The 27,620-nt window shown below is 42.3% G+C and overlaps 1 protein-coding gene across 2 annotated transcripts; it reads left to right on the top strand.

Annotated features, from left to right (window-relative positions):
• The first annotated feature begins 411 nt into the window (after window positions 1-411).
• Window positions 412-27,620, top strand: LOC140693992 (trafficking protein particle complex subunit 9-like). Of its 2 annotated transcripts, XM_072957496.1 has the most exons (4): window positions 412-599; window positions 3,080-3,304; window positions 10,023-10,149; window positions 27,093-27,620. In XM_072957496.1, the coding sequence occupies exons 2-4, from the start codon at window positions 3,171-3,173 to the stop codon at window positions 27,339-27,341; spliced, it is 510 nt and encodes a 169-aa protein (XP_072813597.1). In that variant the 5' UTR covers window positions 412-599; window positions 3,080-3,170; the 3' UTR covers window positions 27,342-27,620. The 2 variants fall into 2 exon arrangements, with proteins under 2 accessions (XP_072813597.1, XP_072813598.1); XM_072957497.1 differs by lacking the exons at window positions 412-599; window positions 3,080-3,304; window positions 10,023-10,149 and adding an exon at window positions 24,749-25,034.

The following is a 27,620-nucleotide window of genomic DNA, read 5'->3' as shown; positions in this document are numbered from 1 at the left end:
ACGAGTTTCCCTTTCTTGAGTTTTCATTGTTCAATTAGAATTTTTGAAAATAATTATTAATATGTTTCACCAGTCTCCCTAGAAACTTGATGTGTTTGTGCTTTTCAGTTTTCAATTTATGAAAATTGTAAATGCACACTTGTTTTTAAATAGTCCTTTTTCACTAGATATTTGTTTACCTCTTTATTGATAAAATAATTTTTTCCCAATGAATGAATCGGTGTGCATGTTTTAAAAGATACCTTACTTTTTATTTTTCTTATTGTAACAGGTATATTTGTTGTACAGAATTTAGAAAATAAGGATAAACACAATAATAACTTAAAAATGGCCTCTAATCTCACTTGGAGATACAGTTGTAAGGTTTGAAATTCAGAATTACAAGTCCTCTCACTTTGTTCTTCTCTTTCAAGTACGTTTTGGTTACTGAGACCCTCGAATTCCCATATGAATTGTAGCAGCAGCTAGACAGTTACTACAGAGGAGCCCGCTGGGATTGTGATCGAGACCACGTTGCATGTATGCATCTCTCTGGGAAGCGCTGCCCCCCCAAGAATGCTGTCAACTGATCCAGGAATTTGCGTGGTGTGCCTATCCAGGTATTTAGGTCTTCTTTAATTTTTTTTCAGCAATGTGTAGAGTTTACATAGTATTATTTTACTTTATTTTTTGCCTTTATACTGAGGACAAGTGTGCAAGGTACCGGGATCAGAAGTGTATTGGAGCTCCGCAGCTTGCTGCCACCATGGACGCTGTGCTCTTGCTTCGCCCACTGTACAATGTTGCACAAAATAGGACCTAAGTAACTCTCTCTTGAAAGAATGATTATATGATTGCTGGATGATGCTTGAGAGTCCTTGTGATGATGTCTTTTTCCCAGAATTTCCCCTCTTCTTTACTATGCCCTTTCCCTTCCTTTCCTCCAGCCTGTGTTTCAGCCTGCCTGTGGCATTGATTTTCCTTGTCTGTGGACTCTTCCTTTCACTAGTTCATGATAATGTTACATGTGGGCTGTGGAAACTTGCTAGATGTCAAGAAAGAGCAAATCCATTGCATGCTAGTATTTTTAGAGTTTGTTATTGAATTATCAATTGAAATTAAATCAGGCTGACCCATTGAGCCATCCCCTGAGCTCTTTTCGCCTTCTTACATGTGATACTGCTCTTGTTGCTGCATGTGCCCTTCCCCCAGACTTGGTTTTGGAGTTGAGTAAGTCACCATCACTGGTGCACTCTCTTTAAAAGTTGGAGAGAACATTTGCTCCTTCTCCCTGGTTGGGGACTTAAATGAGATGAGGTAACAGATAAAGAATGGAGCCCCACGTCATTCTGACCACCGCTCTTTCCGTTCATTTCTCCAGGGGAAGAGTACATTTCAAAAATATAAAGATTGTGAGCTAATGAGATAGACAAGACAACCGATCATTTATTAAATACACTTTCATGCCAGAAACAAATGTATTATACACACAAAAAGCACATAAAGTACGGTAGTACTGTGGTTACAAACGTGGGTCCGAGTTCGAGTCCTGCTCTGGAGTGACAAGTCCTGTGAGATAGAGAACTGGTAGGTCGGCTTAGCCTCACCCAGACTTGTTTTCTGTCCTGCAGAGACAGGGCTCGCAAGTCATCCCTCCCCCGTAGGGGTGCTGTGGGCTGTAAATGACGCTCGTGGGCAGCCCGAGCACAGCTGCTCGTTTTTCGTAAGTGCAGGATAGCACAGCTTTTGCGGTGATGGCTATATGACCGCCCCGTGTAGACTCTCAGTGCTCCAAAGGGATGCTTTGTGGATTGGAGATGGGATTCTCAATTCTGTAAATACCCAAGGATTGTGTTATTGAGCCTTGCTGATTTGAATCTATTCTTTAGAAAGTACATAATGTAGATATATTTTTCAAACATGCATGCTTTTTTTCTTTTATTATTTATAGTTCTACCCTCTCATCTCTTGGTGTGACATTTCATGGAATCCAGGAAACAGTCCTAGGCCACCTGCCTCTTCACACTTTTTCGTGGTGGTTTTCTTCCCTGACTAGAAGAGGGTTTTGCATAGGAAATTTTGTTTTCTCCCCTTCTCTTGGAGTCTCTCTGTTTGTCTGCCCGTCTCTCACCTGTCCATCTGTCCGTTTCTCTACCCACTCATTCTTCTGACTTGTTCCAGGAAGCATTTCAGGCAGCTTACAGAAGAACAGATATCAAATAAACAGGTGAGAAAATGGGGCCAAGTTCCGACAGTGAGGCTCAGAGTTGAGCCTGTGTGAGAGTTGCAGGCTTGTGACACACGAATCTGCCTTGTGACTTATAAGATCGAAAGCATCATTGTGCCTGAGGCTCCCAGCAGACACAGGGAAGCAGGGTTTGTGGGAGATGCTCACTGGCTGTGAAATAAATAACTGGCTTAGGAGAAGCCCAGCCTTTCCAACTACCAAGGCTTAGGAGAATATTTTGAGTGTCTTCCACAATCAGAGTATTGCATCTTTTCTTTTTCAGAGTTTTATGTATAGTTGGTTTAAATTCTATACCTGGAAATTTCTCCAAAACTGCTGCCCACGTGAGTCCCATGACTCGGGAATGGGGTGTTTCTGCTCATTGACGGTTGTTGGCCAGAAACGGAAATGACAGCCTCAAAGGAGCCTGGGTTTTATCAGTTATGTTTTGTCAGTGCTGTAGATTTCAGAAAATGCTTTTAACGTTTCTCTCCATCTGAGGCAGCAGCGTGCTCTCTTACCAGCATCAGGAGCTCAGGGCCACGTGATGGTGGGGGCTGACTGCACTGGCGTCAAGACAGCTGAGGTAGTCACTGCAGGCTTGTTGCTTTCACGTAGTGTATTTCATGTTCTTTAATAGGTTTCAACAGGTAGTTAATTAACTGAGTTAATTAGCATGTAATAAATATGATGCTTTGTTGAAAAGACAGTTATAGGCAGAATATAAGTTGTGAACACTTTAAAAACGGTTTCATTACTGAAATTTCAGTAGGGAAGATTCAGTTTATCTTATCTACTCCTCTCTTTAAAAGTAACAAAGAAATAAGACAGAAAAAGCAGAGGATGATTTCTGTTCTTCCTCTCGGCTTGCAGGTGCCCTCACCTTCAGTGGCATCCATCCAGACACCAGCACTGACCCTGGCCGTGCTCAGAAATGCCTCAGCCCTGAAGACACAACTGACAAATGGAAGGGAGCCGCGTCCTGTTACAGCGGGTGCTCTCACTTTGTGGGTCCTTATGTAACTGCGTGGTGTTATTCAGGATCGCCCTTTCTACACTGTGTGACGGTGCTGCGGTGTCTCCTAGTTATTTGTTTCTGTAAGTACTCGTGTATTTTTTCCAATGTGCAGTACTAGACATCTAAAAATGCTTTTTTCAGATGAAAAATAATGTGTATTTAATATAAAATTCTGAAAAAAGGGTCAAAAGCGTCTATCCTTGTCCCAGTACTCAAAGATAATAATTAACACTTTAACATCTATTTTCTGTTATTTTCTTCAGTGTGTATCACCTCTGTCATAAAAAACCAGAGAGCACTCTGTGCCTGTTTAATGTGTGGACACCTCCATTTTCCATTTGGCTTATTACACATTTTTCTACAATATTCTATCTCCCCTGGCATGATTTTTAATGACCAGTATAGCATTCTGTCTTGTGGAGGCATCGTCCATTTTTCTTTGGACTTAAATAAACTTTTAAATTCCAAGTATACTTAACTGAAATACTGAAAAGAGAACTGTGGTGGTACCGAAAGTCCCCTACTTCCCTTCCCCTTTTTCCCTGAGAGTAAAAACTGCTGACAATGTGGAGTATATATTTCATGACCTTTATGCTTATGTCATATATATATATACACATACATACAGGTGTATGAGAACTCTATGTATATGTGTGTGTATATATGCTTTATGGAAAAATAAGGCCATACTGTATGTTTTCTGCAGCTCGGTTTATTCACTCAGGTATATATCATAGACGTCCTCCCCCTCCAGACTCACCCGGTCCTTTCAGATAGAGTAGAGAGGTCTCCTGATGTGCAGGTTTGGTCTCTTGTGTAAGGACACCTTTAGTGGGAGAGTACTGGTGACAAGGCCTTGGACCACGCCGAAACACCGGAACTTTAGTGCCCACAGCTCGCCGTGATTTAACACATCATTGTCTTGATGGTGAACACTTAAATTTTCTCCATTTTCCACTGTCAGAAAGAGTGTTTGACTGGCATCCTTCTTGTACAAACATTCCTGTGATCTTGTGTGAGTATTCCTTTTGTTAAAGTTTCTGGAAATTTAGCCCTTGGATGTGACAACTACATAAATCACAGGCTCCTTTCAAGTGAATCTAGAAATTCCTCCTCCTGTGGGGAATGAAAAGATGTAGAATAACTTATGTAACCAATTCTCTATCGCTGGATATGATTTCACTTCAGCTTTTCTTCCCACCATTGTAAACAGTGCTGTGTAAATGCTCTGATGAGTACATCTTTTTGAACTGATTTTTTTTCTAAACAAAACGATTCCTTAAAGTGGAGTTCAGTCAGTGTGTACACACGTTTTTCAGAGTTTAGATATCCATTGACATGTCATCCTCCTAAAGATCGATCACAGTTTGTTCTCTCAAAGATGGACACTAGCTAGAATATCTTTTAAAAATATTTGCCAATATGATGAGCAAAAGTGCTTTTTCATTGTTCTAGTTTGCACTTGATGACCAGTGTGGTATTGAGCATTTTTCACTCATTAGCCATCTAACTGTTAAAAAGTGAATGATCCCTTTTGTTCTTTGCGCACATTTAAGTGAGGGAGCTTCTTGTTGCTTTGTGACTGCTCTTTGTATGTTATGAACATTAACCCCTTATCTTCATCAACATGTATCAGAGAGCTTTTCCTTGTCATTTCTTGCCTTTCATTTTGTTCAGTAGGTTCATTTTTGTTGTGGCCCAAAATAATCTTAAGAGGGTAAATGTCTTCTTTTTGGGTTTTATTCTTGATATTATTCTTAGAAATGCTTTCTTATAATGGTATAAATTTCTTCTGTAGGTTTCTTTAATCTCTAAGATGGAGATGATAATGGTACTTGTTACAGTGAGGAGAAGCTGAATTGATATGAGCAAAGAGTTGTATTTGCTCTTATTAGTACTTTCTAATATTTACATCATTTTCTGTAATTTTTCTTGCGGTCATTATGACCGGAATAGAATTTGTTTTTTCAAGGGGATTCTGTGATTGTCCCAAGACAATTATTGAATTCCTACTTTGCTCTTTAATTTGAAATCCCACCTGTAAAAAATACTTATGTACACTAGAGTCTCTTTTTGAGCTCATGATTTATTTCTGTCAATCTTACTTTCCAACACTAGCACTATATCTTACATATTGTAAAAATTTATTTAATATCTGACAGTGCAAATTTTTTGATTTGCTTTTCGATCCCTATTTTTCTTTGCTAGTATTATGACTTCATTTTTCCTGAAGAATACTAATATAATTTTTTCAAGTTAAAAAAAAGGATATGTGTTGTCATGGGATTTTTTAGTAATTTTGAATTATCTTTAGGAGAACGTACATCTTTACAAAACTGTTTTCCTCCATACAAAAGGTTGATGTCTCTACTTTCACACTTCTTACTTTACCCCACAGTACAGTCCTGTAATTTCTCCATGTACAACATGGGCATTGTTTTTGAGTTTATTCCAGATTATTGTTGATGATTTTGTTAATTTTTTAAGTGAGAATTTTTTGCTATTATATTTTTTAACTGTTAAAACTGACACCTAGGAAGGCAGATTCGGTTTGTAAATACTCACTTTGTAATTTCTCATTTAAAATTCTAAGTATTAAGTACTTGTTACAGAATCCTTTCTTTTCTGTTTTTAAAAATTTGTTTTCAAGATTCTCAAAATGGTCATAGCAAAGTATTATACGTGGGGAGACAGATGGAGAGAGGTAGTGTGGCTCATGTACAAACTGTGAGCACTTTCATGGCTGCCTTTACGCTGGAAAAGCCACTGAAGAGTCCAGGATAAACCAGGGGTGGCTTTGTATGCAGTTGAAAGCCAGCTTTCCTGCCTGGTGAAGCCTGGTGGGCGTGGCAGGTAGATGATCAAGGTCGAATGGAGGTTATTGGCTGCACAGAGCGCTGTGTCTGAGAACTGGAGAATATCGCCATGGGAAATGCTTGGTGCCAGGAATAATACAGAGGAGCTGGGGACCCTGTGTGTTAAGGATTTTCCAGCCCTGGGAGTGGGAAGATCAGACTCTGCATTCAGATCTGAGTTTGAATTCATCCTCTTTAGTTTACTTGTCCTCTGACTTTTGTCAAGCTATATACCCTCTTTCACTTCCTGTTTTCTTGTCTCTCAAAATAGGAGAAATACAGCCTGCTGCTAGATTGTTTGATCAGGTTAAATAATTTGTGTCTATAAGATGCCACGTACAGTCACAAGCTCAGTGAGAAATGGGCTGTCGGCTGTTCTTCTGCAACTCAGTGCTTGACAAGACATGGGGGAAAGCCAGTCCCTAATTTGTGTGTGATGAAAGTAGGAACAAAATTAATGTCTTGCCTTTCCCTAGCAGTATCCTTACACCTTTGCTTCATTTATTTCTTTTCTCCATTCCTTTCCCCTTTCCCATCCTCCACCAAAAGAACCTGAGACTCTCTCAGAATACTAGATTCAAATTACTTAAAAGGTTGGCTCATCCTCATGAAATGATAGTAACATAAAAAAAACTGTGCACATCCCAGAATACATTGTATTTGATTTACACACACACGCGTGCACACACACACACACACACAATCAGGCTACCTCCCACTTGCAGAGGGAGAAGGACCACTTTTTCTGAGTTTTCACTCAATGAGCGTGAGAACAGTGTCTCTTACACAGACATTCACCAGGCTTCGTGCATGGTGTTTTTAATTGAATTTCTGCTTTGTAGACATAGATATAGTCTCCTAATAGAAGAGAGAAAGTGGAGACATAGACATTCTGCTGAGATATTGGTGTCATCATATTTGAGTTGGAAAGGACTTAAGACAGCATAGAGTCGTAACATTTTATGGGTGAGAATCCATGATGTTGTAACTTGGACAAGAACCTGGATCTTCTGCCATCTTGTCCACAAGGGTGAAGAGGCAAATGGGCAGGGGATGGTAGGGATCCTTCTTCTTGAATTCCATGTTCTTGCTAGTTTTCATTGCTCAGCTGCCTTTAGTTTTTGTCCATGAGGCCTCTCATGAGAAGGTCACTCTCTCCTGATAGATTGAGTTTCTTATCAGCAAAAAGCTCTGGACCCACTCATATTTCCCAGAGTTTTCTGCTGACACTTTATATAAATCAGATCTAAGAAACTACTGAATATAAAATCCTTATTGTTATCGTTTGCCCTTGAGTTCCATAGGAATGGGGTGCTGTCTCAGGCTGTCTAAAGCCAGATCCAAAGATAGGGTGATAGGCTGTGCTGCTGTTCCTCCACAGTCAAAGGGACTTTCCACCATAGCTATATAATCAGGCAGATGAGTTCAAATCTTGCCTTTACCAGTTATTATTTTTGTGAATTTGGGGAGAAACTGTATTTTTTGTGTCCAAATTTGTTTATCTGTAAATAAGTTCAGTATTTACTTTAAGGTTTCTGTTTTAGAATTGAATGAGCTAATTCCCTCATTTATACCTAAAATAGTGATCGCATGGTTCTATGCTGGTGCCTTGGTAGTTGATTACTAAGGGCCTCGGTAGTGAGAATGGGGGTGGGGGAGCCCTGGATAATAGAGCTTTTATTCCAGGATATGCTTGTAAAAGACTGGATGTGCAGTGGATTTTTAGTAAATATCTACTCCTTTCCTAATCTGCATTGATTGTGTATATATCTTTATACTAATATATGAACAATTTTTATTGCAATTTAAATATCTTTGTAGTATTTACAATATCTATCTATAAAAATACGTGAAATAAAATTATTTGACTTTTATTTTCTTTTCCATATGCAAAACAAAATAAAATAGAAAAGAAAAAAGTTTTGAAGGAGTAGAAATAATTTTATTTCTGTGGAATCAATTCCTTATAATAGGTTTTTTGTTCGTGTTGTTAAAAAGCATATAAAATTGATAGGTTGTGACATACTGGAAATGAGGTAACAGTGGAGACATACTACCCCTAAGGCAGTCATTTTGTTACCAAGTCCAAACTCGTTCTGCTTGCTGCATGACAGGCCAATAAATCGGGAGATGAGATGTTGGAGTAAGGAAAAGAGACTTTATTTGAAAAGCTGGCAGACCCAGAAAATGGCATATTGATATCCAGTAGATCTTTCTTCCCCAGGGCAGAATTCAGTCTCCTTTTATACCAAAAAGGGGCGGGGATGTGGCTGGTTGTTACAAACTTCTTGCTGTATGAATTGTTTGTCCTTGAAATCCTTTGTTCCTGCAGCTGTCCATGTGGGTCAAATTATGGTGCCCCCGTAAAACCTCCAAAAAAAAAGAATGGTTATTCCCTATTTTACAACTTTCCATCTATACATAAGTGTAGAAGAGCTAATATCCTTAAAGATCAGAGCCCGGAGAATAGGCCCTCCTGGATATTTCAGGCTAAAGGCAACTTTCTTTTACAAAAGGTGCAGAGATAGCAAGTCTGAGCCTAGAAAACAAGGTACAGGATTAAAGCCAAATGAACACATCTAACATGGAGTGAAATTTGTTCTTTCTATTACAATTTTTTTTCTCCCTCATAAATAATTTTAGTAAGAAACATGAGCAAATTTTTTATTTTTGCTTCATAATAAAGGACTACAACTACAATTTAGTGAGCAGGGATGCTGTGCGTGCCTTGGGGTCACAGCAAACTCTTGTTGGGGGTGGTCGACCCTGCAACATGCCTGATGCCCCGTGAGTGTTGGTGAGGGTTCCCCTAACCAGGGGCTCTCTTCAGGAACCACCATATGGGCGTTGACCTCTGGCACCTCTTTTTCAGCTGCAGGAAATTTTTTCAGATTCTATGATAGAAAAATCACTCCACAGGGAAATATACACAAAATGTTATGATAAATCTCAGAGAAAAAAATGTGACAATGAGTGTGTATATGTCCATGAATGACTGAAAAATTGTGCTGAACACAGGAATTTGACACAACACTGTAAAATGTTTATGAATCAATAAAAAATGTTAAAAAAAAAGAAATATCACTCCAGCTGGGGATAATCAGGGAATAAAGGAAGAGGAAAAGGGCTTGAAGTAGAGTAGAAGAGAAGGACAGAAGCTCAGGGAGCCTGGGGGCTTGGCAGCGGGGCCTCGGGAGAGAGAGGAGCACAGATGTGGATGGGACCGGCTATGGAACCAGCACCTGCAGCTTTCCCTGCACCCAAGCCACACAGCTTTTAATAGGGCCCAGGACTCTCTCCTGTCTGGATGTCACCCTGGGCAGAACCTTGAGAATCGAAGGTAAGGGGTGGGCAGCACTCACCTAGGTGGTCACTGAGGACTTTGGTCAAGTCCACATTGACTTTTCCAGTCATGTGCCTTCACCTGTTCTTTATCTCAGGATCTGAGAAGCAGGAGCAAGGAACTCAGGGATAGATCCAGGAGGATATCTGACTGTGTTAAGAGACGACAGTCACAGTGACACTGGGAGCGAAGACACTTGCAGCAAAGAAAAATAACTTCACAACTATTGCATCAGAGCTGCAAGTGTGAGAGAGCCTAAGCCCGTCTCAGAGTGCAGGGGACAAGCGGAATGGAATGGTAAAATTAACACTGACAATTGAAATTTTTTCAAATAGCCTGCTACTTTGAATTTTATCACTTGAATGTATGCAGGTGTATTTCTATGAGCATTTATAGGTTCACACAACCCCACCAGCCCCTCTTGCCCCCATCGGGGATGGGATTTCTCAAGCACAGTGCCCCTCCTGCTTGCGTGGGCCACGCTGCGGGTCCTCGCCTGGGGCCGGACTGCTACAGGACACTGAGTCCCCGAGGCACGGCCTGGGATACATGACAGGAACATCTGTGCTCTTGGCTGAGGGCCTCCATTTCCCCCTGCAGTGTAAGAATGCCGGTGACTCAGTTAGAAGCATGCATCCAAGCCGTCCTTCCTTGTCATCACCATCTAGAAGCGGTGCCTGAATCTTCTGAATTTCTGCAGAATGTGGTTTACAATCACCTTCAACAAGTGAGTGTGTGTCCTCTTTCAAGTGGAGGAGTTACTGCCGTTTTCCTGGAACTTACTCATCACTAGTCCATCTGATTTTTCTGTGCTAGGATTCAGTATGGCCTGCTAATAACTCTGCAGTCAGATCTAGAAACCCTGATGAAGAGGATTATTTATTTTCTTTCTTTAGATGATAGTATTTTACTTTCAAAATTCTGAGTTTTCAGTTCTTGGAGGAATTTTTTCGGGGGTTGGAGAAACAACTTTGCTCTTACCATCTTTGTGACCTGTTGCTATATGCGTCTCACCTGCCTTCTGTCACTTGTGAGGCGGTTCTATTTTTGACCCTGTCCGGGTTGTTCATATTATAAAACATAAAATCTGTAGAAGTACAGTCCCTTTTACTCCGAAGGCATTCCACAAATACTCCTTTAAACTGGGTGTGGTTTTAAGAAGACACAATCATTAGAATATATACTTGCAGGTTGCCAGTGCAAAATCCCCAAATTAATAGTCGAGATCAACATATAAAATCTTTCTAATCTACCATGGATTTGTATGGATAAGTGAAGTAGTTTGCTAAGAACTCAATCCTCCCAAGCTGATGCTCTGACAGAGGGCAGGGCCCAGGGACGAGGGCGTGTCCTGCCCTTCCTGAGCTGACAGTTTCATGGCAAAGACCTTCACCAGGTGAAGAAATTGAAGTTTATTCTAAGAAGAGTGGGTATGAAAAGAGTCCAAAAAGCGTGGGAGTGACACAATCCCATTTGTCTCAAGTAGGGGAGAGTGGCTGTGGGGCCACTTGGGAGACTCATGAGTCCGGGCGGGCAGTGTTGTTGGCTTCAACTTGAGAGGTGGGATGGTCAGTGGGAAAAAGCGAACAGATTGAAGGCATGTTTAGATGGTAAAGAGGAAAGGATCAATGCTTTCTGTGAAGGTAGGATGGAGTAAGGCCCAGGTTTCTGGGTGGATTAATGAGGTAAATGATGCTCCTGCTGTGCTCTGAGGAGGGAAAGCTGCAGAGGGAGTTCTGCGGAAAACTGATGAGTTCAGCTGTGGGTAAAGTGAAAGGTTAGATGTGTGGTCTGGGATCTCAGGTGAGAGCCAGTAGTGAGTAGGGGGAGGGGAGAGAGACTTTCAAATCATTTTGTCTTGTGAACATACATATAAGAATGAGTAATGACACAACCCCTCTATATTCTGGATTTAAAACCCAGTAAAATTTTGCTATATTGACTGCAGGGGCTCTTAATTTTTTTAATAGAAATAAAATAAATAGAAACAAAATAGTGGAGTTAATGAATATCTTAGAGTTGATGTGTGTCCTTGTATGTATTTTCATAACTCATCTGTTTATAAACATAATCTACAAAAAGTTAACTTGCTTAGCATAAGAGTTAAACAGAGGGACGTGACATACTCTGTTGGTGGCTCAAGGTGATTTCTTGGGCAAATTATGTAGCCTCTCTGTGCCTTAGTTGCATCTTCTGTGACTGCCCCCGGGCCCCTCGTCACAGCTGATTTCCTAGACTAGATGTTGGGAGGGAGGCTGCTGAAGGGAGTAAGAGGTGGCAACTGCTAGGGTCACTAAAGAGAGAGACAAAAACAGATTAAAGCCAAGAAACTGAGTACTAATACCCTCAAAGGAGAAAGAACCCCACAATTTTTTGAGCCACTTAGCGTAAGGGAAAGAAAATCATGTGGATCCAAAACTCTTGAGCATATGAGTATTGTGGGTGGGAGGGTGTCATCAGAAAAGGGTTGAGAAAAGGCCTTTTGGTTTCCCTTAAATTTCCAGTAAGGATGAGGCGCAGAAGAAAAACCACCCGCTTCACTGTAGAAGGTGCTGTTTTGTGCGAAACTGACCAAAGGTTGGAAACCAGTCATCAGTGGTGCTGGCAAAAGAAGAGACTTCTGGATTGGGTGGGGCACTTGCTGTGACTTCCAGGTGACCTGCTGGCTGGGGACTGTGAGGCGGGCAGTAGGTTTGCAGTGTGACCTGGGCATAATCCCTGGCTCTGAGGCTGCTGATCTGACTAGCAGAGCTGGGCAGACACCGTCCTAATGGGGATGCTCGGGATGAGGTCTGGGACACCTGCCGTGCTGAGGGCGAGAGGAGAGCTCCCATGAGGGGGTGTCCCTGTGAAGATTAGAAACGTCCTCCTGCAGTGGAGGAAGAGCCTCTGAGCAGCGGGCTGGATGCACAGGCAAGGCCAGCCTGAGCACGGAGATTTCAGGAAGCCGGAATTCATACAGGCCCGAACGGCCTTATTCCTGAGAAACTGGAGGGAAAATATGCTGCAAATGCAGGCTAAGTTCAGACACTCTGGTGTGTCATGAGTGATAGGAAAAGACTGTTCAGGCAGGCACGAGAGAACCCTGTGAGTGTCCCAGTTGGGTGTCACACAGGAGGAAGGAGCAGAGTTATATACTTCGCCACTTATTAGCTGTGTGACTTTGAGCAATATCACCCCACCTCTCTATATATATATCTTCATCTGTAAAGTGACAGAGTGACAAGCTCGTGTCATCAGAAGGCTTAGTTTAGCTCTGATCCTCTTTGTCCAGTCCTGTCAGTGCTGCCCTGCAAGGTTCTGCAACGGCTGCTCTTACCCTGAGAAGGGCATAGAGGGACATTGTAATTCCCGAGGGCAGGAAGGGGTTGCTTTAAAAGCAGACATGTAGCCTCCTGCAGCTGCAGACCTGCAGGCAGTTTGGTTGATGGTTGTGGAGAGGACTTTGGAGGCCTTAGCATCGTCTTAAGGCTTCTTTTCCCTTGGGGACCGGGTTTGCCTTTGCAGATTAATTTTGAAGATTTGGGCTTCTGGCAAAGCTGTTTTCAGAGATGGTTATATACGTAACATGTCATATAAAATAAAATGCTTTTATTTAATATGTGGGACTTTGCAGCTGTAGGGAACAGCTCTGTTGGCCTGGTCTCCACGGAGGACACTAGGGATCAGCAGAGCGTGCGGGAGGGCAGGCGGCCTGCAGTGCTGCTGCGGGGGGTTCTCCCCAGCATGGTGCTCTTCTGAGTTCACTCTTTTATGAGTTTGGTTGCCAGAGGAGCAGACAGCAAAGTAATGAGTTCTGGTGGGATTGTATAATGACAGGAAGAAAGAGGGAGCCGTAGTTCTTCGGGACTACTACTCGCTTTTGGTTCCTGATCCAGTGTGTTCCATTACAGAATTGATGAGTTGTGTCTATTCTGGGACTTGATTGAAATAAACGTGCAGCCTAAAGTTAAGTGTTATGTTTTATTTGTCGGGAGGGCTAGACCCAGGATGACTACCTCTCAGAGCACTCTGAGGGACTTCTACCAAGAGTAGGGGAGAAGCTAGGATTATATAGGAGCTTTATAACAAAGACCAGGTAGTTGGAACAATAAAAGATTGCTTGTTATCTAAAGAAAGCCAGGTATCTCAAGTTCAAGAATTTAGTGCTTTTCAATATATGGGAGGACGCAAACATTTGGGCTCACTGAATATATTCTTTAGACAAGCACCTAGCTATCTAGGGCCAGTAATCTGTCCTTTCTTATTCTGAGTCTGCTCAGAGGGCACCGTTGTGAGTGGCTGCAGGCCTGTCTTCACTGGGGGAGTGGCGGCAGCCGCTGATGACTTGGTTTCAGCATTCTTTGTTTAGTGACATGGTTGCAGTATTTTCATTCACATTGTAGTATTTTCGTTCACAGAAAATTATAATATTACCCTGATTATGGATAATCTGGAACCTTGGAAAGGAACCGAGATGGAATTACTGCAGGTAACTTCTACTTTAATAAGCCGTGTGCAAACATGAACACGGAGGAAGCATACAAAAGGATTCGGTGGTGAATGGGAAGGGTTTCTCCAAGTTACAGGAGAAGGCAAGGCAGAATTCCTCTTCTTTGTGGGAAGGGACGTGAGTCCAACTTTTCTTTCTGAAGTGTTTTCTAAGAACTGTTTATGGTAATTAAGGAACATAGACAAACTGTGGCACACATTGCATTTAAGAGCTGGCCGGCTTCAAACTTGGGTATTGGACAGGTGGATTTCATAGGCAAGTGGTCAGGTGGATGGGACAGAGATGGAGCCCAGGCCTGGGGCCATATTCACGTTGAAATCGCCATTTCCTCACCATAGCGCCTTGGACTAGAATGTAACCACTCTTAACCTGTTGGTGAATCTGTGAAATGTGCATGATAATATTCGTTTCTTCCTGGGATTGTTGTTAAGTTCTAAAGAGTATTATAGCACACATGAAGCACTTAACACACTGGCACTTAGCAGTGTACACTTTGTGCGGCCACCACACTTCGCGTGTGTCAGAGCCGTAAAGGCATTATTTGTCTGTTGAGGATGCACTGGTAGCCCTTTGGCTAGGTTGTGAATTCGGTGATTTCCTTAAATATTTGTAACTCTGTGTGCCATGGGCAGTTATTTTCATAGACAGATGAGGAATCTCAGGGTAAAAAAGACTATAATTTGCCCAAAGTCAGACCATAATTTTGGGTGCAGGGGCCTCGGTTCAGCATGGGCCCCTGGGACTTGTGCCTTCTCCGTTCAGCACCAGAGCCAGATGTGGGCTCGGCTGTTTCCCTGCCCAAAATATCCGGCAGGCCGCAAGACACAACTGGCCCTGTGCTGCTTGAGCAAAATCTCCGGAGGAGAGGCAGTTACAAAAGGGATAAACATAAAAACAGACGACAGCAAACTGTGATCAGCTCTGAGAAGGAAAGGAACACGTCTCGCCGTGCAGAGCTGGGAGCTTTCCCGTCGGGCTGCTCTGGGGGCGTTCATCTCAGCTTAACAAATTCTACTGCTGCACCAAGGCAGGAAGGCAGGGCGCGTGTGGCCAGGTAGACAGGGCCTCATTGATCGTACTCATTCCCCATTAAGCGACAGCTCTCACGGGCACTTAACTAATAAACAGATGTTGGCCATAATCATCACGCACTTTGCTTGGTAGTTTTATTGGCGCCAACTTTGAGAGGAGGTCATTGAAGCTGGGAGTTTGCTGCATGCCCGTGATTACCATGGAAATATTCCCACTGGTCTTTCAACCTAGACTGGTGTGGCTGTCATGTCCCAGCCCTGTGAATGGCATCGTGTAGCTTCTCCCAATTGGCCCAAATGACTGACATCGATATTCTTAATTCGTAGGAAATTGTATGTGACAATAACAGAAAAAGGTAGTAAGAAATTGGAAAAGTAGAATATATCCAATTCTTTCCCAGCTGGGGGAGAGTACCCTGTGTCACTCACCCTACTCACTGCCTGTCACCTCCTCCCTGAGGACTCCATGTTCAGAAGCCACCCTGAGCCTTTGAAGAACATTTTGCCTCATGACACTTTTGACTAAGACCTGCGACCTCTCTGTCCCTGGTTAACTCTCTCTTCAAAGCCATTTAAATTTCTTGCAGGCTCCTCCGCTCAGATGTAAGAATAGCCTCTTTAAACTTCTTGATGCAGCTCCTAAATGAAGATCTTGCAAAGGAAACCTAGCCAAAACCTTGGAGGTATTCACATAGTGACTGTAACCTCAGCATTTTCTGACGTTCAGAATCAGAGGGGTGGGAGACTCAGGAAGGCCTTTTTAAGTTAGAAAGGGGAAAGAGAAAGGACTCAGGCTGTTTGAGACTGAAACATCTCGGTCCCAGCCAGCAAGGCACCAGGGTTCAAGATAGTGTGCGGGGAGTGCTGAGTTTTCACTAAGAAAGAATTGGTGGGATGGGAGGGAGGACTTTTAGGTACTTAACTGGGGAAGGAAAAAGTGGGCTGAACATTTTATGGTTGAACAAGAGGATTGTGACATGATGTGCTTGTATTGTGGAGAGAAGGGTTTTGTGGAGCCAGGCCTAAGGAGAACGCTCTCTGGCTGGGGAGTCAGCAGAACAAAAAAACACAGAGAACCGGGCAGACCCCAGGGCCCCTGATGGGGGAGAGGCTGCACGCTAATTGGAGCCCTGGGGGCTGCTTCTGTCCCTTAGCTGGGGCCTCAGAGCTCCCTTCACAACCCAGTCCTGTTGATACAAGAGAAAATATGAGGGGCATGAGAAGGGCTGTGTCCCAGGCTTTGGTTGAGCCCCTGGGATGTGCCCCACCAGATTTTGTTCCTTGGCTTCCTGCAGTAAAGAATTCAAGAGCTAGCCAGTGTTGAGTAAAGGTAGATTTATTCAGAGAGATACATTGATAGGCAAGAGAAATGTCACGAGGTGTGGGGGTTTGATGCTCAGATTAAAAGTAGGTACACACTCCACCTACAGAGTGTGGGCCTTCTCCGAAGAGGGAGAGAGAGTGGTCACCGCGAGGTGGCACTGTGTTGCTTGTTTCTTGGGCTTGGTGGTTTCATATGCTAATATGTAGAAGGACCAGCCTTAGGGCAAGGGGCTGGGATTCCCAGGGAGATGGCCATTTCCCACCTTTTGACATTTTATGGCTAGCTTTGGGACTGCCATGTTGCCTGGGGCAGTGTTATTCACCATGTTACTATTACAATGGGTGTATAATGAAGCTCAAGATCTGCTAGAAGTTAAATCTCTTCATCCTGAGCCTCAAGGCCTATTGGGGTTTGAATCCTTCACCATTTTGATGTTAATTGCTGTGGCCTTCCTTGAATGGCTGTGCTCTGCCCCCTTCCATCCTGTCTCACTCTGATGACACAGAGACAGCAAAGGCCGGGCCCTCTATGTGCTCCTGCATTTAACAGCGGGAGGTGTGGTGTGGGCTGAGGATGACTGAGTGGTGAGAAGGATGTTTCAGAATTTCCCACGTGAGACATGGGGACCTGCCAGCAGCCACCGCAGATTTATCTCATGGGCATTATCGCTTGCGTTGTTACGGAAACAACAGGCCAGCCAAGAAACAAGCACCACTCAGAGGGTTGGAGCACTGAGATCTATTACGCCGGCGGGCTCAGAGGGGCTTCTGTTCCGAAGCTCTGAGCACCTCCAAGACTTGCACATGAGGTTTTATGTGGTTAATTACAAGTATGGAGGTATTAGCCAATTTCTCAAACAACAAAAGCAAGGAATCAGTACACTGAAGCTTATCAATTTGGAACAGATCACATTACTGACAATTGTTGACCTTGGATTTACGAGTTAGCTTGTTAGCCCCGTAAACTGACACTGAACTTCAGATTTACGAGTTAGCCCAGCAAAACTTAGATCAGTAAACTGACACTTAACACACTTAGATTTGTGACTTAGATTATTATCCCAGCTGGGCTTTTCGTTCACAGTGTCACTCATCTTTTCTATTTTTCTTTTTTTGTAAGTATTTAATTCAAATTTAAAATCAGGTGTTTTTTGGAAAGAAATTTCTCTTTTTCTTTTCTTTGGGGCTCTTTTGGGGGGTAGGTAATTAGGTGTATTTATCTGTTAGTGGAGGCCCTGGGGCTTGAACCCAGAACCCCGTGCACGCTAAGCACACGCTCTACCACCTGCCCCATCATCTTTTTCTTTTTGCTTTAGCTGCCAAGAATCTTACAGCTGAATTTCTAGTCGGCCTTTAACACTTGCCCTGACTTCATGGAATCCATTTTTATGACTTTATCTTCCCCTGTTTTCATTTAAGTATTGAATCTCCATTTTCCCTTCACTCTCAGTTTTGCCTTTTTGTTGTTATGGTTGTTAAGCTGTGTTTTAAAAATTGTTCAATTTCTCTTTTAGCAGGAGGCTGAAAGTAAATAAATATGTAAACAAACAGCACACTTAAATTCTTTTATACATTCTAAGCTGTTTAGTAGTTACTTAAAAACCGATTTCAATATTAAAGTGATAACATTTTTAAATTATTTTTTAATTTTTCATAAAGACATAGCTGATTTAAAATATAATATATGTTTCAGGTGTACAATAGATGCCCCATTTATAGTTGCTGTAAAACATTGTGTGTATTCCCGGTGTTGTAAGATACATCCCTCTAGCGTATTTACATTACATGCTGCAGTTTGTATAAGAAAGTTGGGTAACGCAGAATCTGGGACGTGGCTTTGTCTGACCCAGGTTCACGCAAACCCTGCCTGTCAGAGCTCAGGCCCTCACTACTGTCTGCAGGGGAGCGAGTGGAGGCAGCTCTCATCAGCGCTGGCACCAAACTCCGAGTGGCAGTGACAGCAGTGACTGTGTGTGGACGCGAAAATTGTTGTTCCAAGTGCTTTACATACATTTCTGCATATAATAATTAAAGCCCTCCTGTGACGAAGCGTTTTATGTTTTTAATGAATAATACATTTTATTTTGATATTGATAGACTTCAAATCTCCGGAAAATTTACAGGAGTAGTACAATAAACTCTTAGATACATTTCACCTTAAAGGGGACTATTTGCCCTTTTGTGACGGGCTGATTTTAGCATAAAGTTTCAAGGTTCATCCATGTTGTAGCCTGCATCAGTACTTTATTCTTTTTGCTTGCTAATATCCTTTTCCTTTTTTTTCGTTTTTGGTCTATTTAAAAATATTTTCATTGAAATCTAGCCAGTTTATAATGTTGTGTCAATTTCTTGTGTACATCACATCACTTCAGTTAAATAGGAACATACCTGTATTCATTTTCATATTCTTTTCAAACATAAGTTAGTATAAGATATTAAATATATTCTCCTGTTCTATACAGTATAAACTTGCTGTTTATTCTTTACATACTCAGTATCTGCAAATCTTTAACTCCCAATTTATTCCTTCCACACCCTCTCCCCTCTGGTAACCATAGTTTGGTTTCTATGTCTCTGTGTCTGTTTCTGTTCTGTAGATTAGTTTATCTTTTTGTTTCTTTGTTTTTTGTTTTTGTTTTTGTTTTTGTTTTTTTAGATTCCACATGTAAGCGATCTCATATGGTATTTTTCTTTCTCTTTGTGGCTTATTTCACTTAGAATGACATTCTCCAGGTCCATTCATGTTGCTGCAAATGGCATTAATTTATTATTATTTTATGGCTGAATAGTAGTCTATTGGACAAATATACTACAACCTCTTTATCCAGTCGTCAGTCAGTGGACATTTAGGTTGTTTCCATGTCTTGCTATTGTAAACAGTGCTGCTGTGAACATTGGGGTGAAAGTGTCTTTTTGAATTACGGTTCCTTATGGATATATGTCCAGGAGTGGGATTGCTGGGTCATATGGGAGGTCAAGGTTGTCTACTGAGAAACCTCTATACATTTTTCCACAATGGCTCCACCAAACTGCATTCCCACCACAGTGTAGGAGGGTTCCCAATTCTCCGCAGCCTCTCCAGAATTTACTGTCTGTGAACTTCTGAATCATGGCTATTCTGACAGGTGAGAGGTGATACTTGATTGCAGTTTTGATTTGCATTTCTCTGATAATGATATTGAGCATTTTTTCATGTGCCTATTGGCCATTTGCATGTCTTCATTGGAGAAATGTTTCTTTAGGTATTCTGCCCATTTTTGGATTGAATTGTTTGTTTTTCTTTTTTATCAAGTGTAAATGCTGTTTACATATTCTGGGAATTAATCCCTTGTCACTGTCATTTATTGCAACTATTTTCTCCCATTCCATAGGTTGTCTTTTTGTTTTACTTTTTGTTTCCTTTTCTGTGCAAAAGCTTGTAAGTTTAATTAGAACCCACTTGTATATTTTTGCTTGTATTTCTATTGCTTGAGTAGACTGCTCTAGGAAAACATTGTTGAATTATATGTCAGATGTTTTGCCTATGTCTTCTTCTAAGAGGTTTATAGTGTCTTGTCTACATGTTTAATTCTTTAAGCCATTTTGAATTCATTTTTTTGTATATTGTGAGGGAGTAGTCTAACTTCATTGATTTATATGCAGCTGTGCAGTTTTCCCTGCACCATTTGCTGAAGAGGCTGTCTTTACTCCATTGTATGTTCTCACCTCCTATGTCAAAGATGAAATTACCAAAAGTTTGTGGGACTATTCTTGATAATTTTGTTTATCCATTCATTGATGGATGGATATTGTTAGTAACTCTTGGCTACTCTAAATGATACTGCTATGAATATTGATGTGCAAGTTTTTGTGAGAATACGTTTCCATTCTGTTGGCTGTACAGTTGGCCCACCATATCTGTAGTTTCCACTTCATGGATCCAGATGGCTGATTGTAAAGAGACTCGAACATCCTTGGATTATGGTATCCAGGGTGGGGTGTTCCTGAAACCAACCCCCCGAGGACACTGAAGGATGACTCTACATGTAGGAGTAGACTTGCTCAGCCACATAACTCTAACCTTTTGAGGAAACATCGGGCTTTTCCAAAGAAGCTGCACCATTGCCCCTTTCCAACGGCTGCATATTGAGGGTTCCCATTTCTCTGCCTCCTGACTGACACTTGTTATTGTCCATGTTTTGATTATAACCATCCTAGTGAGTTTAAAATGAGATCTCATTTTGATTTTGATTTCGCTAGTGATGCTGAGCATCTTTTCAGATGCTTATTGGCCAATTGTGTATCTATTTAAATCCTTGGCAAATTTAAAAATTGGGTCGATTTTCTTTGTATTGTTCATTTGTAAGCATTTGTTTTATATCCTGGATACTAGTCTCTTATTAGATATATGCTTTGCAAGATTTTTCTCCTATTCTGCAGATTGTCATTTCACTTTACTTTTTTTAAACATTAAAACAATTTTTTAGGGGGAGTTAATAAGATTTATTCATTTTATTTTTCTTCCTAAGCATGCAGTCTATCACTTGAGCTACCCCCTTCCCCTTTCATTTCACTTTCTTAATGATGTCCTTTGTAACAAATGATTTTCATTTGATGAAGTCCATTTTATCTGTTTTGTTTTATCACTTGTGCTATTGGTATTGTATCTAGGAAGCCATAGCCTATCCTACGACCACAAAGATTTATACTGTCTTCTTTTAGAAAGTTTATACATTTAGTTTTTACGTTTCTGTCTGTGATCCATTTTGAATTAATATTAATTTGTTATATAAAATACGGGGGTCCAAATTCCAGATTCATTCTTTTGCCTTCAGATACCCAGGTGTCTCTGCGCCATTTGTTGAATAGACTATACTTTCAATGGAGTGTTGTTGGCACATTTCTGGAAAACTGACTGTAAATGTAAGTTTCCCCACTGGATTTTTTGTTATGTCTCATAGATTTCTGAATCCAAACTTATGACAGAACCATAATGACTTGAGTGCTATAGATTTGCAGTGAGTCCTCCAACTTTGAGTGAGTCCTCCAACTTTGTCTTCTTTTCCAAGATTGTTTAGTCTGACCTGGGTCCCTTGCATTTCAATATGAAATTTTGGATCAGTTTTTCAATTTTTGCAACGAAGTCAGCTGGAATTTTGATAGGGATTTCATTAAATTTGTAGATCACTTAGGGGAGTCTTAACATTTTTAACAATATTGTCTATCATTCCATGAACGTGGGATGCCTTCCATATATGTATATCTTTTAAATATTTTTTGGTGATACTTCAAAATATTCAGTGTACAAATCTTGTAAAATTTTGTTAAATGTATCTCTCATTTTATTTTTAATGCTGTTGTAAATGGAAAGGCTGAGATTCCTAAGAGTGGGAATATATATCAATTTATTTATTTCTAGGATTCCTACACAGCAAATACACTAGGTTTATATTTGCTACATTGATCTATCCACAATTCTTCCCACCCCCGTGTCATAAGAAACCAAGACCCAGGTTAAGCCACCTGAACACCTATGTGGAAGTGAGAAATGAGACCTTTCGGTGGGGTTTTTGTAGATGATACTGAGAGCTTATTCAGTAAGGCTTCATCTTAATTCCTTTTAAACAATCCTTTCAGTATATATAGTCAGTTATATTAAGAAAATGCCCTTTTGATGTGCGGAGGAGCTTAAACTATCATTTTTTAAATAATTTCCAGTGAGAGTGTTGTACTTGAAACATAATTTGCATCAATCTTTGAAGATTTATGTTTCAGGAGTTTTGACTAAATAATACCTGTCTTTATTCAGTAACTACAACTAAATGCTCAAGCAACAAGTAAGAGTTTGAGCAACTGCTCCTGCCCCGTAGTGCTGGGTGGCTGCAGCTGTAACTGGAGTCCCCGCTTACCTCTCCCAGTACGCTTGTGCTGATCTGCTCAAAACGGTTCGTCCAACAGTTTGTCGGTAGTCTTTTCGACAAAGCCATTAAGCATTGTTTTAAGGTTGCTGGAATGGAATCTATTCTTATTAATATTAAGTAAGCATATATTGAGTGCTTACTGTATGTTGGGAATTGTCCCTCAGCCTCACATGAATAATATTTCTATTAAAACCTCTCATATTTCCTTGTTATTCGCACTTTACAGATAAGGAGACTGAGGATTAAGTCTTCTTTCTTTTGGGGGGAGCTCGTTATCAATGATGGGAAGTTGTAAGGAAAAAGATTTTGATTCATCCAGAGAAAATATTTTTCTGAGAGTCAGCATTGAAGTAGGTGACCACTGAAGAGGGTGATCATTGTTTGAGTGAGACGAGCCCCGGGTTATACGAAGTCAGCATCCCTGTCCTGGACACTGCACGTGTAGAGCTGCGTGGAGGGTGAGGCGGCGCTGCAGCGCAGGAACGAGGATGCCAGGCCGTTGAGCTGTGCTCAGGCCCAGTGGGGCTTTCTCCTAAGAGCAGTGGACCGTCATTGACAGATTTTTAGTAGGGGAGTGTGGTGCTCTCGTACATCCCTTTTGTCTTATAGAATGCTTAGAAACATTTAGAAGGCTCGGCAGGAGGTGATGTGATGAGTCAGAGTAGGGTGGCTGCGAGATGTAGCAGTGTTCAATTTTCAAGTGATTTTCAGTCCCAGGTTTGTGGCTGAGTAGCCGTGTCACTTTGGATGACACACTCAAGGAAGTGAAACAATTTATCTAATCAATTGAAACAGTGATGTACCGACCTCCCAGGACTGCTGTGTAGATCCAGTGAGATAATGTGTGCACAGTGTGCAGCGTGGTCCCCAGCACAGAGTCGGTGCTGAGGGAGTGCCAGTGAGTACCTGGTAGGACAGGTGTGGGTGGTGGAACTCATTGACTGAGGAAATTGGTCCCTGAAGGAGAGGTCCTGTCACATCTGTGAGTGATGGGCCTGAGCTGGGAGAGGCAGGGAGACCTTGTCCCCCGACCAGGTGCCCTGGGAAGGACGGCTATGGGAGGAGCACCGTGAAGTCAGCTCTTTGCAGGTGGAATTGGAGGAGCCCTTGAGATATCTAAGTGCATTGTCACAATCACAGAAGAGGTCTGGGCCCGGGCTGTGCATTTTCCTATAATCTCAATCCCTGAGGATGCCGAGGTATTGATCACTGAACGTGAAGACATACTTTACAGGACACGTGAATAGTAGTATCATCTCTGTCATCAAAGCTCACATCTCTTTATTCATCTCTCACTTTGCTAATTGGGTACTTAAAGAGCTCACTTCACTGACCTCCCGTGGGCTCAGGCTCCACAGAAAAGAGCTGGTGAGTCTCCCTCTTTTCCAGAAGAAGACACACTTAGCTGGTAGACTTCTATACCTCGCCAGAGTTCGAATTTTTGTTTGTTGATTTAATTCTATTTTCTGTTGGCCATCTCCTGACAGGAGAGACGTTTTACCTAATGGTCAGGTTTCAATTAGCTCTGACTGAGAATTGCTGATCTGATCCATAGTGTATTTACTCTATTAACTTTGTAGAGTACTTTTCATTTTCTGTCTTTGCCCTTTAATTTTGTTTGCCCCTTCAATTTTCTATCCTATTTGGGGCCTTATTTTTTTTTTTAATTAAAAAATGTCTATAAGCAGTTAAGAAAACCAAAGTAAAGAAAAAATGCACATGATAGCTAAATTTAGAAAATATCTAGTGTGTTTTCTGTCTCGGCAATGGAGGTTCTATAAACTCGTGAAAACCTTCATTACATAAGTTCCTTAAAATGCTGATTAAGAAAAAAACCTTCCTTCCTCATCTTTCAAGCTGCACAGCTATTTGTCAAGAAAGTGAGGGGAAATTCTCAGAAGCTAAGACAAACCAGAAAGCAGGGATTCTGGGAGATACGTGAGCCTTAGAAGCCCTGGGGTGCCGGTTGGCTCCTGAACTGTGTTTCAGTTGCCCTGGCAGGAGGGCAGGAGTTGAGCCTGAGGCCTCTCACACTGGGAGTTGGATGGCTGTTCTTATGTAAGGCCAAGCACATCCTGAGAATCCTGCTTTATAAAAGGGTGAATTAGAAAGAAAATAATAAAAGCATTCCTCAAGGCAAGGAAGTAAGGAAAGTAAATTTTTTGGAAGCTGGGAAAAATAACATATCCAAAGTAAGGATTTAGTTTAAAGCTTTTCTGGCATGAGAGAGAAAACAAACTCCTGGCAGATAATCACAGCTCCTCCCGGAAAGAGAAGGTGAGTTTTGAATGAATCAGTGGACAGCCATTCTGTAAAAGGCCCCCAGAGTCTTCTGGGTCAAGATACTGGACCCAAACACCTCCCTTCCATGATCTCATTTAAATAATCAGAAAGGTTTTAAAGGAAAGAAGCCATAATCATAGTTCTATTTATTGACATTATTATATGCTAGGAATTCAGAGGTAATTATGCAGTTGTCTCCTCTTTTATGGACCTTACTTTCTCTTTGACTTAGTTGGGGAACTTGGTGGAGGGTGGTGTTAGTCTGTTGCAATTAGCCAGGAGAGGAGTTTAAGAAAGCAGTGAAGGGTGGGTGAGATTTTTAGCTGAGGACAGTCCTGTTCAGTTGGCTTGTAATTGCAGGTTCGTTGAGTTGTCACTGGAGGTAATTAATCTTATGGAATTTTGACTTAACTCAGGCCTCTTCAGAATGGACAAGTGAACCTGGAGAAAGACAGTCAAATCTGTGCAGACATTGAAGTTCCCTTGAACGTGCGGTATCCCTGAGCCAAAGATAGGACAAAAAGGCAGCACTTCTTGAGGACAGAGGAGTGGTTTTTAAGGTTCTCCAAGAATGATTCCCAAGGTACCGGGATGGCCAGTTGTCAAACTGTGACTTTGCTCTTTGGACGGTGTATCCACCAAGTTTATTGGACGTTTATATGTTTCCATTTCTCTTTAATACATGTCAGGTTATGAGGACATGGGCATAAACATTTCACACGTTGTCAAGGTGACATTGGGTACCTGCCTATAAGCACGGGCACACTTGCAGCTTCCTCATACATCTTGCCGCCCATCCCGCTCCCCGGGCTCCGTAATCACGGCAGAGTGGTTCCTTATTGAGCTGTCCATCTCCTCTGTGACATCGTAACCAAACAAAAGACTGGAGCGTATTAGCTTGGCTTTGATTTTTTCTATCCTTCCCTTTGAATGATGATGACTGATAGTGGACCCAGTTACGTTTGCAGATGATTTACAAGTAGGGCTGTCAGTACAAACCTTGTAATCCCCGCTGTGTGATCTAGAGAAGAAAGTTACACTCTTTCCAAATTGTTTTAATGCACTTATGTGGGAAAATGATATACGTTTGAATATGTATTTCCTCTCTGAGTCATCATGGCTAGACATGAATATTTGTAGACATGTAATGAGTACTCTGTATTTGAACTGTATGGTCCCCTAAATTCTCCCCTGCTTTTTAAAGTCATCACTGGATTGCTACCTCCAGAGTGCCCCAAAGCATCCGCCACTGCCTGTTCTTCAGACACTGTGAGTTTCCAAGTTGGAGAAGGCTGCTGGCTGGTGAGGCATTCTCTGGCACATCTCTGGTTGGGTGATGTGAGCTTAGAACACAAGACTTGGCAGACAGTAACTAACCACGGTCACGACCATTTCTGGAACACTCATGGAGGATTTTACACCTATGCTAGTGGCATGTTATTTCATTTAGTTTTCCCAACAGTCATAATCAGATTTTATCATATGTATTAAAATGGAAACCGTCAAAGTGAGTGACGTGCAGACTTTGGACTGGAACACAGGACTTTCTGATACCTGTCTCTGTTCCCTCCCCAGCCTATCCTACCAAATGGTCAGGAGACTCTTCCTCCGTCTTGAGTTTCCCGCTGATGTTACCAGTCTCTTTGTTTCTAAGAGAGGAAAACAAGTCTAAACTTACTTTCCAGTTGGAAATGGAATGGAAAGTTAACGTTGGAAGCCGGGAGAATCTGTCCTGTGATGAAGTGGTCTCCGAGCCACTTCCACTGGGACGTCACATCACTGTCTGTGCCCCTTGCTCAGCTTGTGCACAGGTGACAGGGCAGATGTGCCGAGCAGTCCTCCCTGACAGGGCAGTGGGTTGGAAATGAGTTTGGGGATTTGGTTTCATTTCATAAGTTCCTGAGGGCCTTGACCTGGCACTTCGAGTGGGAGCATTCCCTGTCCCACAGACTCGTGCTCTGGGCCCGTGCTGACCTGATGTGGCCATGAGCCTGAGGCTCAGGGCCCGTGGTGATGAGGAGCATTTTAGTCCAGGGTCTGCCGGAGGCTTTGACACTTCTGAGCTGTGGGAATTTGTCCAGGATGATAATAATTCCTCCCCGAGTTTCAGATTTCCTTGCCTGTGAGCTGGGGTAGTAATAGTTTCTGAGATGATCGTAATGATTCAGTAACGGGCGCAGCGTGTGCTGGCAGGTATCTGGTGCTTAAGGAGCAAAAGTCGCAGTCACTCTGTCAACCTCTCTCTGTGTGCTCTGTGCTTTGAGAAGTTGCGTGTTTGGTGAAAATCCCGCCCAGACACTAGGCTCTAGATGAACTGTTGTTCCTTTACTTTCCCTTCCTTTTCCTCTTTCCCTTCTCTGTGTCCCATGTTTATGTAGCAGATTCCTCTATTTCAGGGAATACGGGCCTTTCTAGTAAAAGGACAGGCGGAACACGGAGAGGTGGGGCCCGGAGGGGTCTGGAGCTTCTGCACAGCGCTTCTTCCCTGCGTTTCTGCATCCGGTCCCGTCAGTGCACTGAGTCAGCCTTCCTCTTCCTTCCTGTGTCATCGGGTCTCTGTTTTAAGGGAAAATATATTTACGGGCTTTTTTCACTTACGTGTTTCATTCAGATGCTTGTTGCTTTTCTCCCTGTGCTTCAGTATTCCGAGGAGAGAATTCAGCAGTGCTGCCTCCTCTCCGAGCTCTATGAGTTGATCGGCTTCCACTGCAAGTCCACCTTCTTCAAGCGGGAGGCCCCCATGCAGCGCGCGGCCCCCGGCATCCCGGAGCCTGGCTGGAAGGCCTGCTACCGCCTCCTCCTGCAGACGCTTCCTGGCTACATTCTGTCGCTGGACCTGCAGGACTTCAGCAAAGGTGTTGGAACTAAAACATTGCTTCAGTACAATTAACCATGCCTGGATTGGGCCCTGCTGTCCTGTCTCATCAGGGTGAATTTTTACTCATTTAGAACAAGGCTCAGCAGACTTTTTCTGTCAAGAGCTTGCGGGTAAATATTTCAGGGTCTGCAAACCTCCTGATCTCTGGTGCTGCTGCTCAGCTCTGCTGTTCAGATGCCAGAACAGCCGGACAGTCCACACACCCACAGAGCTTTATTAACAGCGGTGGCTGGGGCTGAATTAGGTGTATGAACTGCAGTTTGTCCCCACAGCCTCCTCAATATTGACACC

This window comes from Vicugna pacos, unplaced genomic scaffold, assembly GCF_048564905.1.
Source record: "Vicugna pacos unplaced genomic scaffold, VicPac4 scaffold_20, whole genome shotgun sequence".
Classification (NCBI taxonomy): Eukaryota; Metazoa; Chordata; class Mammalia; order Artiodactyla; family Camelidae; genus Vicugna; species Vicugna pacos.
The sequence above is the reverse complement of the archived record's forward strand: the minus strand, read 5'-3'. Positions and strand labels throughout refer to the sequence as shown.